At 45.4% G+C, this 15,679-nt stretch overlaps 1 protein-coding gene across 13 annotated transcripts in view; it reads left to right on the top strand.

Annotated features, from left to right (window-relative positions):
• Nucleotides 1-1,475: 1,475 nt before the first annotated feature.
• Nucleotides 1,476-15,679, top strand: part of EPHA5 (EPH receptor A5) — a 195,777-nt gene continuing 181,573 nt past the window's right edge. For all 13 annotated transcript variants that reach the window (XM_075090578.1, XM_075090590.1, XM_075090588.1 and 10 more), the window contains exon 1: nucleotides 1,476-1,728. In XM_075090578.1, coding sequence (XP_074946679.1) covers nucleotides 1,602-1,728 — 127 coding nt within the window. In that variant the 5' untranslated portion in view covers nucleotides 1,476-1,601. The remainder of the gene's footprint in view (nucleotides 1,729-15,679) is intronic.

Genomic DNA, 15,679 nt, shown 5'->3' with positions numbered 1-15,679 from the left:
AAAACTTACCACTGCTTCTACAGATGGCAGATCCCTAGAAGTGAGTACACCACATGGTGCTACTCCCATCCTAAAGCTGATGCAGAGCTGGGGTCAGATGCTCTCAGCTGTGATTTATCCCAGCTGAGGAGATCTGACCCTGCAGCTTTATGCAGGGGTGGTCTGATGGCAAACCTTGGTGCCTTTTAAACAACAGACTAGTAGGATATTTGAATAGCGAAGATCTGATGCACTGCTGTAAACAGATGCATGCCGTGCTTTTCATTTGGCTGGCAACTTTACTGATGCACCTCACATTGTAAAGCAAAGCCCCTTCCTTGTCCTCCTGGTGGCAGTAAAAATGTTGAATAGCTCGAGGTAGAAAATCCTCTTGCAAAAGGAGCAAACACTTTTGAAAATAACATGCATTTGCAGCTCAGGACTATGTTTACATTTTGGCTGTAGCTGAGGTTTGTATATAGTGCAAAGGCACAGAGAAACACATTGTCCAGCTACTTATGAATAAACAATGAGCAATGGTGATGTAGAGAGCTGCATTATCTGCAGTTCCCTGGCTGAAGATTACTTGCCCTCTTAAAACTGGCTTTGGGGATTTTGTAATTTTAATTGCAACTTCTTTGGAGCCCTAGTCCTGAGCCTCACCCCCTGGAGAGAGAGCCTTTTGCAGGTGTTCAAACTTCAGTTACTGCTTTTAAAATATAAATGAGGAGGTCAAAATCTTGGCGCTGGGGTGAAATGGAAGAGGCAGCACCAGGTGAGAAGGGTTTTGCTCAACCTTGACTTGCTGCTTCTGCCTCTGTTAGGCTGGGTTTTTGTCTTTATTAGCTTACCTGCAGGCAGTCTCCTCAGGGGAAGAGCTGATGTGGGTGAATAAACCTCCAGGAATTAATTTCTCATACATAGGGGTTTTTTTTTTAGGAAGATGAAGTGGGTGACAACTGGGGCTCCAAGGGGTAAAAAACCCCAGTGAAAACTTCTGTGAAACTAGCTGTCAGCGTTGGATCCAGAGCTGTGCTCTGGTGGTGATCTGCGGTAAAACGTACCCAAAAGTCATCTTTCTAGTGGTTCCACCACGGAGTTTCTGGCATTTTTGCTTTCCTGTCCAGGGACAAGCCTTCCTGGCAGGCTTGCTGCCTTGTGAAATCGCGGCTGCCCCGGCTCCGTGGGCTGAGGGGAAAGTTTTTGGGACCGGGACCCGCGGCGGCTCCGGGAAGCACCGGGACTCCCCGGAGCCCGGGGGACGCCTCGCAGTGACCGCGCCGCCGCCCGCGGCTCCGGGGGTGCTTCCCGCAGGGCGGCCATTTTAGGTGCGGTCCCCGCTGCGCCCCGGGGCGCCCTGAGGCGCGGCGGGCGCCGGCCCCCGCACGCGATGGCGGCACCAGCGACAACGGCGTCGGCGGCGGGTCCGCCCCGTCGGGGGCGTCTCCGCGGCGGCGCGGGGCCGCCTCCCCCATCCCCGCCCCCCGGCTCCCCAGTCGCGTCGGCGGCTGGACGGGAGCGGAGCGGAGCCGCGCTGCCAGCCCGCCCCGTCCCGTCCCGAGCCGACCCGAGCGGGCAGCGCCCGGGGGCAGCCGCCGCCCCATGCGCTGAGGGGCGGCGGGATGGGGCCGCGGGGCGCCGGCCGCTGGGCCGGCCGGGCCGAGGCGCCGGCTCCCGGTTGGACGTGCCTCCTGCCGCTGCTGCTGTGCGCCGCGCTCCGGAGTCTGCTGGCCAGCCCCGGCAGCGAGGGTGAGCGGGGCCGGGGCGGCCGGGCCGTCGGGGCAGCGCCCGCCGCGGAGGGGGGGCTGCCCGGCGGCGCGCTGCTTCGGGCTCCCCAGGCTCAGTTTTGGAACGTGTTGGGGGAGGCGGATGCAGCGCCGGGGGAAGCGGGCGACGCTGGCCGCCGATGGGGCTGGGGGGTCCCGGGGAAGGGGGGCGGCAGCGGCCGGTGCGCGCCCCCTGGGTCGGGAGCGGGGAGGCAGCGCTGCCTGAGGGCGCCGGCGGGCTCGTACGGGTGGGTTTGCATAGACGCCGTGGTACGGGTGCGTTTTGCAATGTTTTTTCTGGGCGGGGGGGGGGGGGGGTGATGGTGGCGTTGCCTTTGTACGGGGACGTTTGCACGGGTGGGTTCGCACGGCTGTGTTTCCTGGCGGTTTGCACCGGCGGAGTCGCACAGGTGCATGTGTGCGGGTGGGTTTGCAGGGCTTTTTGTGCACGGGGCGGGTTGCATGGCCGTAACTGCACGGCTTTGCACGGGGGAGTTTGCACGGGGCGGGGGGTGTTGCGGGGGAGGGGGCGCGGGAGCGTGGCCGGCGGGGGCTCGGGGGTGCCGGCCCGGGGGAGGAGGCGCCCGGTGAGGAGCCCCGCAAGCGCTGGCCGCAGTGCGCTGACTTCGTGGCTTAAAATATATCTGTAAAGAGGGGAAGCCGCGGAGACGCCGGTATTTAACCCTCAACGCAGCGGAACGCGGGCGCCAGGGAATGATTTTTAATTTTTTTTTTTATTTGTAATACGTTTAATCTCTGTGAGGCCAACAGCCAAAGCCGTGTGTCCAGGCTTCTTGTCTAGCAGGGCACTTCCAGGCTTTAAAACCGGACTGTTTTTATCTCTGTGCGTGGTGTGGGTACTGCTTGGGGCTTTTTATTATTATTTTCGGATCCGCGGGCAGGCTGTAATGTGAAAGCAATGGGTGGAGAAGTTCAGCATCTGGAGGGGATGCCGGCCGCTCGTAGCAGGCAGGCTTCGTGATGCACCGTAATTATTTGTGAAACTGCTTTAGAGGGAGGAGGTATGCAGGGGTTGGTGAAGGAAAACCGTACCAGAATTTCAAAGATGTGGCCTGAGGTAACCAACTAGCTGTAATTTATTTTGAAGAGCGAAAATAACGTGAATCGCAGTTTTCTTAAAAAAAAAAAAAGGTGCAGAGGAAGGGGGAAATGCTGTTCCTCTGCGTGTGAAGATATCAAATGTTCAGGAAGCGCGTTGTTTTGCGGGTGATGGAAATGGTTCGGTTTTTGCCTTGGTAAGATAACGATGGGCCCAATCCTTCTGCCCTCGCGTGGTTTCGGATGATTTCACCCGTGGGAGTGATGCCGGCGAGGCAGCGCGGCGGCTTTCAAAGGGGTCTCCCTGTTACTCACCTGCCTCTTGGGAGGCACGCCGTCCTGCGCCCTCCGGTCCGCCCCGATGCTTTGCCGAGAGACCGGCAGGTGCTCCGAGCCCTGTCTTGGCCACCCTTGCCAGTTCTTGGAAAACCTGGATAGTATTTGTGGAGTCAACGGGACCATTCACCGAGCATAGAGGCGTCTCCACACGAGCAGGCAGCTGCAGAATAGGACTTTCACACGATAAGAAATGGTACTGGAAAGAATTAATGAAGCTGCCTAGCAAATGGGTTTAGTGTCACCTTTACAGGGAGATTGTAGGGGAATATTACAGTAATGATCAGCAGCGTCAGCACTTGCTTCAGGGTCTCTCTCCCCCTGCTTTTCCGACTGCTGCTCTCTAATTCTTGTCTCTTCAGTAAATGCAAAGCTAAAAGACTGCTGGTAGGAGGGGTCTGACGGCAGACCTGAACTTCAGTTGAATAGCTGCTGTCCTGTACTGCAAGGAGATTTATTTGTAAACAAGCATTATTTGACAAGTGCTTCTCACAGCATGTCTCCTTTGCCAATTACCACTGAACAGCACTGCTTCTGGGAACGGCTCACCCTGCAGTACGTGAAGCCTAATGCATGAGAAACCTCAGACGCTGAAGTCCGCCTGCCTAGCCGTATGCGCTGACACTCGTCACCAGTTTGGGTTTGAAAAGTTCAGTTTGGCTTCTTCTGGGCTCTGACGAGAGAGATCCTCCCTTGGGATTAGTTGTTACGCTCAGCTGGTTGGGAACTTTACTTTTGCTCGGATGGAGGTAGCTGTCTTAGACCTGTGAATAATATTTTGAAAAGTTGGTGGTATTGGTTTTTCTGGGTTTTGGTTTTTTATTATCCCTCATCCTACTCACCATGGTTATGCAACTAGCTGGTACCCGGTGCCGTGTAGGTATGTAACACGCATGTAGGATGTAGAATTTGAGGATGGCAAATTTTCATAATTACTTTTTTCTTTAACCCTGCATCACTTTTTTGTTTCTGTAAAGCTTACTATAATACACAGGGACTTCGTAGGATAAGATATATACAGTTAAAAATTCACAGTGCATGATTTTCGGTTTTACCTTCTAGTGGAGGGACGCTTAGGGGAAAATGCTTTAAAAAACCTAGGTAAAGATTTGGGGGAGAAGGGGGGGGAGTAAATGCAGTGTTTGGGTTCCTCAGCATGGAAATAGCTTTTTGCAAGGGCAGCTGGGTTTCAGAAGCTCCTGCCATTTTTATGAGGAAGTATCAAGTGACCAGCCTGTATCATAAACCTGGTCACCTTCATAGATATCTCCAGTTAGGGACTGAAGGATATACATTGGGAAAATGGAATTATTTTTTTCCCTAGGTTTTCCTGTAGTAGTAGGGAAATAAAACAGATTTTGATTTCAATCACCTCTTATCAGTTTATATGCTAAAACCAAAACATGTAGAGAAGGATGAAGGCTCAGTGCTATTTCATGCATTTTGAAGTATTGTTTAGCCATTATTTTAAACTCTTTAACAGAGTTCATTGATTAGAACCAGTTTTCCTTCTTCCCTTTGACTATTTTTACAAATTCAGAAATTAGTCACAAAGAAAATAGACCAAAGAGTACACTGAAATTATACACAATTTTGAAGCCCTGGCATTTCAGAAGCACATTATTCCTTTAAAATGCATTCGCTGTGATAATAGGGTGTGAGAGGCAGTCCTGCAGTATGCGACTGGACTTCTTGCACCTCCTTTAGTTTAAAAATACACGTGTGTGAAATCTTTCTGTTGGAAGTACTAGGGTTTGGGAAGTGGCTTATATAAATTATTTATGTAAAAAACAGAATGAACGAAGGAATTGTTTAAAGACCTCCCCTACACCTGAAACTTCATTATTTGTCTGTGGATTTGGATTGGTTTGCAGGTCTCATTTGGACATCACCCACATGACCTTATAAGTGTCATGTGGGCAAATTAAAAGAATGGAGTACGTTACATCTGATTGCTTGTAACAAACTAACTCCACAACATACTTGCATAATTGTTGTTAAATACATATATTTCATTTTAGGGCTTTTCAGCAGAAGTGAGTACTGATGAGGCAGTGCTGTAACAATGAAGTACATTATTAAGCAAAATAAAAAAACACAGTTTGAAATAATGACATTGACTTAAATAGACAAAGGTGAGAAAGAGAAAATAAGTCTTTGTTGCATTTGTTTTAAGACAAGAAGGATATTCTTCAGTTACAAACTCCTGCGTTTGGTCCTCTTCCTCATAATTCTTCCAGGGTTGTTTTAAGCTCGCTGTATCTTAATGTATCACTTTTAATTTGAATGAATGAATAAATGAGTACCATTAAAGGGGTGGGTCTGGTGCAGGCAAAAATAAAGGAAGGTTGTAATTTGCAGATTATTCATGCCAGAGCGTGGAATGAGCCTACCTGTTCTCAGTGTGTTGATTTGTGTGTGTGTGTTGTTTCATACTGACATATAATTTCTGTGTCATGGCACACTGGATAAATGCATATTTAGGTATAACATTGCAATATTTGTCTTTAATTAGTGAATGAAGTCTTTTTCAAGGGTTTTTTTGTCTATTTAGTAGAAACAGGTGTGAAAATAGTCAATTTCCATATCAGTGTATTCAGATTAGTCTAATGCTTTGGGTGAAAATACATATGATCAGAACATTTTGCTTATTAGGTTGCTCTTAGTAGCTTGGCTTCGTATGTCATGCATTCACACAGCTCTTGCATTTTATGTGATTCTGTAGGTATTAAGTACTGCTGGCGGGCATATACCTTATGTGTGCAGAACGGGTAAGTTTGGACACATTTCAGTCGGCTCACAGTGCTTTGTAAGGAGGTTTTGAGGAGGTATCTGTTCTTAATTTTGTGTATTGGAATGGATCCCGGTATGATTCCATGACAGCAGAGCATCAGTGCTCTGTGTTTATTTTACTCACAGGACTAATCCCGTTAACTTTTAAATTTACTGCGGTGGAATTACTGGTATGAGGAAGGACAGCTCATGCCCAATGGTCTTTTTGGGATCAGTCTGATGTGTGATGTATGGCTTTTCAAGAGGTTTAGATTCAGTCATGGCTTTAAATGGGAAACTACTACCCTTTTGACAGTCAAACAACTTTTGAAACGCAGCACTTTTAAGTATATGACTAAAAGCATTGCTGTCTAATGACATGTTTAAAAAAAAGGAAATAAACAATAGCAAAGATTGACTCCAAGATAGTACCTGTTTCCTTTTGAAGCTTATCTTAAAAATTGCAATAAATACTGGAAGACAGGCAAACTGCCTTAAACAGAACCACTGACAGACTGTCTGCCTATAGTAGTGTAAATGTTGACACCGTAATTTGAAGTAGAAAGCAGCTTTTTGCACATCATTTTACAGACGGGTAAAGCGGCAGGGAGAAGGGGAAGATTTAGTGGGCTTGTCTGACAGCTTCTTCCCCTTCCACTGTTAACTCTCCCACCGTTACCTAACTTTTTGGCTCTGGTATATGGTCCATCTCCATGTCTGCTGTTCTCTTTCTGTTTAAATAAGAAAACAAAATCCCACCTGTAAAGAAATGTTTATTCTTTGCAATCAAATATAAAGTGTTTTGCCGCAGGCTCAGGGTGGGGGGGAAGGTGGGAGCAGGATTTCATAAAATCTGGCAGAAATTGCGAAGCCAGGACAGTTTATTATGTGGTATCTTGCTCTGTGATCTCACCGGTTTCATGCTTTATTGCTCTGAGGATTTCTGTGCTGCTTCTGCAGGAGTGGGGCTGTTAGATTGCCCCAGTCTTTTTGTCTTGGAGCTATGTTTTCAGTGGTCTGTTTCTGTAAATATGCAGGTATGTATATTCTTGAATAGAGATGAGCTTTAAACATTGCTCAGGGATGTCAGGGAAGTGAGACCCGAACCCAAAATAAAAAGAAAACAAACATTTTTGGCAAAATTTTTTAATATTATCACTTCCTCTTAGGCAATAAATCTAAATCTGTCCATGGTTCAAGGGCAAAATGACATGTAAAAAAACCAAACGCACACATATCTGTCACTTTGTAGAAGCACTGAATTTCTTAGTTAAGTGCTCACTTTTGTGGAGGAAAGAGTATTCAGTGCAGCTCTTCAACAGATACTCAGCCTGCTATCTATTAAAAAGATTTTTTTCTTTTTTAAAAAAAGGAAAATCTTGTGCTTATAGTAAAACATCTAAACACAGAATTGAAATATCTGTCATAAGTGCACCTTTCTCACTGGCCATAAGTGCTGGTGAGAGATGGGACCTCATTCCAACCAGGATGAATTGGAGCTAGGTTTTTTCTTTATTCAGAGAACGCTGCAGAAATAGTGTGTCAATAATTGCATTGGAATGAACAATTTTTTTTTATAACTTACTCTCACTAAACTAATTTTTTTTGATGTCTGCTGTAAAATTGCTGCGTATTTTAAAAGCTAGTAGAGGATCAGTTTTTCCTTTGAAAATATATTTTTGTTCTTAGGATGTCCCTGTGTTTTGGCACAGGCGGAACGGAGATGGATTGTCTTCTGTGTTCACATCATGCCTTCCCCTCACTCCGCTCTGCAACACCCTGGACATTGAGGTGACAGGTTTTGCTGAGGTGAAAGCGGTTGTCCCAGTTGCTTTCACAGCCAGCTGTATTGCAAACTTGAGCACTGGCCTTCAGTAGCTTAGGTCTTTCTAGGGATTTGTTACCCTTTTAGTTGCCTCTTTGACCTATTATATCTCTTACAGTCTCAGTTTTGGTATTTGCTATGGCTTTGGTCTGTGCAGTATCTGAGCCTCTCCAAAGGTTTAATGTGCTTATCCTCTTGGAGGCAGAAAGCAATATCCCTGTCTTCTGCAAGGAAGCTAGTCGAGAGGAGACAGTCAGATGTAAGCACTGCGATTCGCAGCACTTGACTTCTGGGTTTGGGAGGTGATGGGTGGCTGTTTGCAGAGGTCCAGTGGCACGTTGCCTGCTGTGGACAAGGGTGCTGGGACCTGCAGGCTGCCCTGGGCCGTGTGTATGAGCACAACCTTCCTACGTCTGCTTTCCAAAGAGGATTAAAGATGCTTTGGGTCAGACTAATTGCTGTGGGAGTATTCAGTGCATGCTGTGTCTGTCTCACTGGGGGTGTTGGTAATGGAAAACACTCTCCTTTTCTCTCCTTTTTCCCTTCTATTGGAATTGTGCAGGAGGTGTGTTAGGAGGACTTTGACCACGTAGAGCTGCCCAGGTGACCGCTAGCTGGATGGATGAGAGATGCCTCCTGGAGAGGGTGACATAGCATTTACTATCACAGCAGGTCAGGGAATACCTGCATGAGCTGGTCTGGCAGCCTGAGAGAGAAGGTGACTCCTGCCCCTTGTCTTCCCCTGGCAAGCTCCTGAGCATCAGCGGGAGGGGGTCAGCAGGTGTGCTCCTGAGCAAACTGTGCCTTGGTGGGTGTGCATGGAGAGGAAGCAGTCCCCCACAGAAGTTGAGCTTCTAGGTTTAGGTGGCTGTGTAGTGTGTATTGAGCCTGTAGGAGAGAGGGCAGGACCCAGGTCTTGCAGGCTTTCAAGCCAGCTAGTTCATTTTGACGCAGGGGACAGGTGTCTTGCCAAAATGTTAACTCCTGGGTTCTCTAACCTGGATCATTTAATGTTAGAAAGACATCACAACAACCAGTTCTGTAATTCTCTGAGGGGATAGAGACACATCTGTGAGGAAATTAATTATTCAGCATCAGTAATGTGCGTTTCATGATGTCTCTGGGTGGGCTTGTATCATTTTATTTAACTATTTTGCATGTCCCAAAACAGTCAAACTACTTGGGGAAACTATCTGCATGCTTGCCTTTGTAAGTTAATTTCTCAAGAAAACCCCCAGTCATCTTGGTTTATCCATCATTGCTTTACTAATGTTCTCATGCAGTTTCTTTCTAAAACGTGTTGGCACTGTGCTGTTCTCACTAGCAACCTCTACCCTCTTCCCTCAACAGAAATAGAAGGGATAAACTGTCAACCCCCCTGAAAAGCCAATAGATCATCTTAAATATTTTTTTGCTCCTGAATGCTATCTAAGCATTATGTCAGTTCCTTTTTTTTCTACTTGAGTGAACTCAGTGGCAGCAGAGTAGTCATTATTGTCAACAGGAAGGCTTTATTGGCCCTGGACAGTGAGGTCTTGCAAGTCCACTAGTAGTGAAAGCTGACAGCCTTGACAGCTCTGGATGTGTCTGTGCAGAGTTTCTTTCCTTTGAGTTTGGTTATATGCATAACAATTTTTCCATATCTTTTAGGATACCTTTTAGGAACAGAGATCATATGACTTTCAGTTGGTAATGCTCTGATTTAGGGAAGAAGGTGAGATTTCATCTCAGCACTGCCAGCAGGTGTTTTGATTGCATTGGGAAGCTGTTAAGATTTTAGGGCTTGACTTTATGCGAGTGCTTAATAAGATACTTGCTTTAAGTAGGGCCTTGAAGAAACTGGCTGCCTCCTTCAGCCATTTGCAGATACCCTGGCTCTGCAGGCAGCACTTGCATTTTGCTTCTCCATGCAGGCTGGTTGTCAGGTTGCGGTTGCAGGTGCTAGTTGTATCTTGCCTTCAGTGGAAGCTTCTTTTTCTTATTCTTAATGGCAGGGTGATATTTGCCCAGCTGGTTTCCCCAGAAGATTTGTGCTGCAGCCATCTCAGAGATCCATTATTGTGTTGGTACAGCGTTGTTTCCAGTGGATCTTATGAGTGGGGCTGGAAACATTTTACGAACTGTTTTCATAGTGAATAGTTCTTTTTCAATTAAATGGTGATTTTGATCGGAATGGGAGTGTTTGCCATTACAAAAAAAAAAAAAAAAGACAAACCATACTGGAGTTTTTAAGTTTCCAGGCACTTTGGTGTCAAGCTAATAATCTGACCACTTCTGCTTTTAAGTTATGTATGGTGGGAAGAACAAATGACTGACTCTTGTCTTGAGTGCAAGTCCTTGTAAGGAAAAAATCTGAAGTTTCCTACTTGTTTTAGTGGATCCGGTTATCAAAGTGAGCTTTTGGTCCCACTCCCTGGTGCTGTGTCTGCTGGGAAAAAATACAGCCAACCCGAAGAACTTTGTCAAAGGACCATATTACACCCCTCATAAACAGTGTGTTCAAATAAATTACAGACATAATGCAGAAATTACTGGGTAAAATTCTCTGGCTGATGTTATGATTGCAGTTGTCCATCTGGCCTTAAAAATCTATGAATCTGTGATACAGATTCTAGTGTTTTGGCTCTTGCTATAAAAGGGAATCATGAGAAAACTTAGAGCAGAATGAAGCCAACGTAATAAAATATAAATCTGCAGTTAATATTAGTTTGCGAGTTCATTAAGTAGTGTATATTTTCTTCCTCCAGTGGGCTATAAATAATAGGTACTGTTACAGCTTGCACTCTGCTGTAGCTGGTTTCCACCGACGGAAATCTTTCTGAGGTTCTTGCCTGTGTGTGTTTTTGTCCCAACTCAGTGTAGCTAATTAATACAAAACATCTGCTCCCTGATGTCTTTCATTTCTTTCAAGAGTTTTTTTCATTTGTTTTTGCTTTCTTGGATTATTTTTGACTGTCACTTGTTGGAGCGCCTTGGATTTATACTTTTTGAAGAAATATTTGGCAGAAGAGGGAAAACAGTTGGAAAATTAATGGCAACAATACTGTAATAAAACCAGCAAAGATTTATGAAGCAGGAAAACTTTGGCTCATGATGATGAAGAGTCCTCTGCAGTCAGTGTGTCTTGGTAGTCAGTGAACTCCAGGAGTGCAGGAGGAAGGATGGGGAGGTATGCAGTGTAAGGAGAAACCAGCTCCGTTAATGATGGTGTCTTTGGCAGCTATACCCCCTGCCTTGGGAAGGAGGAGGAGAGCAGAGGCGTGAAGCTTGGTGGAAAGCCTGTGATGCTATTCAGGAGACCTCCCAGTGAGGGTTTGGTGCAAAGTGCTGCTGTTGCATCTTGCCGTGCACCTTGACCCCCATCCAGCAGAGCGTTTCACCTCATGCTTAATTGGCAGTGTGTGAGTATTCCTATGAGAGGTTTCTCACAAGTATTTTGAATTTAGTTGCTTACACAAGCTATGAGTGTTGGGTCAGAGCTGGCGCTACCTTGATGTAGCTCTGACCTTTGCATGGGTGGCTGTGTCCTGTGGAGAGCTGTGCAAAGGGGGCCAGGAGCTGCATGAGGATGTACGAGCACTTGATTCACATCTTTTTTCACATGGGAGTTCAGATTCAGGTTACCCAAAACAACGTTCAGATTCCTGTTCAATTCTTAACAAATGTTATTAAAGCAGAGGTTTGTTTCAGTTGTTTAAAACAAAACATTTTGAATCAAATGTTATTATTTAAAAAGGTGCTACTTTAGAAATCCTGGAGTTTTGAAATATTTATGCAGGCTTTAAGGAAGGTTTCTTTACTCCTGTTTGTTTTGTGATGGAAACTGTAGTTATAGGGTATTGATTGGTCAACGAGGATGTTCTTTTCCTCCTGCTTTAGGTGTATTTCAGTGAAATAAAGATTCTTACAGCTTCACGGCATAAACTCAATCAGCATTTGCTATCCTGATCTTTTTGTCTGTTCTAGAGCGATTTGTCTCAGGATAAGCTTTGGTGGAGCATGCCCTGTGGTAAGCCATAGTTTGCAAATGGTGCTGCTGAAGAGCAGGACTACTCTGGTGTATAAGAGTTTATTGGAAATCAGCTCAAAGACCATGGCAACCGAGAAGAGGTTGTATCAGCCTTTTGTATGCCTGCAGACACGTTGATCTGGTGTGAGCAATGATGTTTTTTCTGAAAGATCCTTAGGTGCCGAAATAGCAGGAGGACACGTGGCTGGTAGGATCAGAAGTATCAGTAGTTTAGCCTGTTGGTGGGGGATTTTTGTTTTTTTTCAGCTTGTTTTTTTTCCCCATCTGAAATTGGAATGAAGAAAATGAAGCTTGTCTAGCAGAGCCAGAGAAGCCATTTCACTGCACTGATGAGACCAAAAAAATCCATGGATCAGTGGCTTCTACTGCAGGCATTGTACCATCATGACAGACCGTCTCTGCTTTCGCCTGGGCAAGCTAGTGCTGCCACATGGCACTGTTTTAGGTGGCTGTGTCAGAAGGGGGTGCTCTGCTGTGTGGGCAGCAATGTTGGTTTAGGTCAATGTAGAATGCCAACAGCCCTCACATTTCTTGTGCTTCCTTCCAGCCACAACCCCTGTATAGCCATAGTGAAGCTGCTAAATGCTGGCTGTATGAACATGATGGGAACATTTGAGTAAAAAGCCATATCCGGTCTCCCTGTCAGAGATTCCTGAGTGAAAAAACACTATTAATTCACAAGCTAGAGTTCAGGGCAAAGGTGTTAGATCACTTCTGGTTTTATTCTAACTTGATTGCTCACCTGTAGTAACTAGCCTGTCTGAGAACAAGAGCATATGCAAATTCCCCAGGCTATTATTCTGTACTAAAAAAGGAGGAGGAAAAAAAAGGCTGTGGTATGACTTTAGACTTAATCATCATTTATCCTACCCTGAAGGCATGGAAGTTAATGATGATATAGATCTGTGTGGTTTTGTGTTCCCCTTGACTGAACATTAGAAATAATTAGGGCTTGTGGGATGGATGCACTGATGGTGGAGATGAGCAGAAAACATTTTTGAATGTGCATATGTACCTCTTCCAAGTTTGCTGGCAAAGGTACAGGTGCTAAGAGTGTGCTTATGGGCTCTGAGGTTTCTTGCCTGTTCGTTGAGACATAGCTAGCTGGTGCTGAGGGGAAAGGAAGTGGGAATAAATGAGTTCTTTTATTTTGGAGGCTTTTAAGGTTATGGGCCAAGCAGGGTTGCTAGCAATTTCAGGAGAGATTTCTTCAGTGGGGTAAACTCTCCTGCATCCCAAGGGCTGCTGAGTACAGCTCTGGGTTATACCTGTGGAGTATCTACAGCATTGGGGCTGGTCCAGATGTCCCAAGCTGTATAGGAGCCAGAACTAGACCTCCTGAAGTATGGAAACCTTAAGCACCGTAGTTGGAGGTTTTCCTGAGTTCCTTCCTTCAGTGACCTGAATGTTTGTGTTGGTTATCAGATGGGCATGGACAAATGCATGCATGTGGTTGTCACAGGTTGGATGGGGAGGAGCTACTTCTGCTGCTCTGAGGAAGACCTCTGGTCTCTGTCTTGCTGTGGGTTGAACCAGAGACAGTTTCATGGTTTTTTATTCAGGTGCAAAAAAGCTTAATCTCTTCCCAAGTAGCCATGCAGTGAGTTATGGAGGCATCTGTTTGGAATGGCAGCAGCCCTTCTCTAAAGTCTCTGCTGAAATGGTTTCCTTCGTGTTGCTGTTACATACTTCACCTGCTGTTTGCCCGCTGTTTCTTCCCCAGCCTGTTCAATCTACAGTTTTTTGATGAAAGCCCTTTCAGCAACAGTAATGTTCCTGCCAGGCTGAGAGGTGGTGCTGAGCCTGTATGGGCTTGTGTAGCGGGACCGTGCGCTGGTGGCCTCTCTGGCAGTGCGGATGGGGAGGCTGCCTGAGAGAGTGTCCTGAAAGTGTTGGCAGCACTGTCACGATGTGTGGGGAGGTCCTGCAGCTGGGCGATTGGAGGAGTCACCCTCTCAGAGGAGGGATGCCAGGGCTCTCTGGCCTGGTTTGAGGCTGAATCAGGGTAGGGTGGGGGCCTGGCAGTGATGCAAGTAAAGGACAGATCTACTGGAAATGACTGGCTAGGGTGGTGATGGGGAAGATGCAGATACCTTGTATGTAGATGGAGCAGCAGTAATTTGTGTTTATACGAGAATTTTGGGGATTCTTAAAGAAAAATGTTATGGTCCTTGCAGGCAATTTAGAATAAGTACTGGCTAAATATATTACTCAGAGCAGATCGATGTAGCGCAGTATTTTAGAAGACATGCTGGGAAAGCAGTCCTGGGAAGAAGCCCACGGGGCAGCTGGAGAGTCTGCTGTGCCTTAGCAGCCCCTCAGAGCTGTCTGAGCTGTGCTGAGAGCCCAGGCACAGGGGGAGCTTAAAGTCACTTGTTGCTTTTGTCTTCCTGGCATGTGAATTTTGGGTTACTGTGCGGTGCCTGTCAAAAGGTGTATCCTGTCCTCTCCTATTTATTTTGCTCTAAGCAGAATTCTACTAAAATAAGGGAGGAATTGTCTTTCCTAACTGGAGATTTAGTATTCAGCTCGGCTGGCTGACTCACCACTAGGAAAATTCCCACTGACTTGAGTTAGAGTTGAATGGGTTGTATTATCTTTTCATATACAGAAAATGATTTTGAAATTGAAGTTAATAACAGCAATTTAAAAATTGTTGTTGATAGAAAGATAATACAATATTTAGTTGTATCATGTTCTTTTTATGATCTGATGTTTGAATAAAGGCACTTTTTCTGCCTTTTTTTCCTTAATTAGCATGTCATGAAGAAGTTTGTGGCATCAAACACACTATCTAATTACATTCATTAGTAGTATCTCTGGGACAGGTTTTAATTAAGCTGTACGATGTAGATCAATACTTGTTTTGCATCCATTGCGACTTAAGGCAGGAATATACTGTTCTGTGCAGTTCAATTATAGTGATTGTAATAGGAATTTGGGTAAACCTGCCATTTTGGCAACTGCACTCCCTTCTCTTGCTTTTTAAAATAGTATACAGTTATATGGGACGTTATTTATGCATGTCCTATTTTGAAGTATATTTTAAGGTCATCCTTTTATCCCATTAAAAAGAAAATTAAGTGTGGTTCAGGGGCACTTGGGTACTGGTGCTTGACTTCAGCTGGAGCAGGAGACCTTAATGAGCATTTTACCTGCAGACTTAAGGAGGGGAAAGGCTGGCCGTCACTGGGTGACATATTTAATGGTGGATGATATCAGTACGTTTATTTTGCTTAGGCCATGGGGTGGAGGGCCACCTAATTGTATGTTTACTTACTGTGGATGTAGTTCAGTGTAGTCTGAGTATTGCTTCCACTAAATATCCTGTAGTTCGGTAGCATTGCCAGCTCCCAACTGTTGTCTGTTTTGGCAGGAGAAAGCAATCTGGGCATGAAAAACCTGAGCTACCAAATGTTTTTGCTCAACAGCATAAAAATATACTTGACCAGGCAGAACATCTATATGCGTTATGATAGTGTTCTGCATTAATACTTGCATACATTGTGAAAATATCTGGATAGACAAATCTTTAAGATAAGTGTTTGATGCTAGAGTTGAGAACTGATTTTTTTTTCTACCTCGGCTTTGTATTTTTGTGTTTTGGGCTGTTTTTGTGTATGAGGGATTACAGTCATCAGCCTTCAGTACAGTACGATGATTAAGACCAAACTGACTCAGAGAACTTTGTTTTTTTTCAAACTAAATCTGTTGTTTAATCTGCATTTGTTTTAAAATCTTATGGAATATTTAAAGAAAGGAGTATGCATTTTAGAATATTGTACTTCTGGTTTTTCTTACTATGCCTCTGTAAATAGTGTAATTCTGATATCTGAGGTACTCAGCCGGCAGCATTTTTAATTTTGTCTGTGGTGCCCTGCAGCAGGGTGACCTGGGCCAGTGTAAGGAAGG

This window comes from Phalacrocorax aristotelis, chromosome 4, assembly GCF_949628215.1.
Source record: "Phalacrocorax aristotelis chromosome 4, bGulAri2.1, whole genome shotgun sequence".
NCBI lineage: Eukaryota > Metazoa > Chordata > Aves > Suliformes > Phalacrocoracidae > Phalacrocorax > Phalacrocorax aristotelis.
This window is presented reverse-complemented; position numbering and strand designations above follow the sequence as displayed.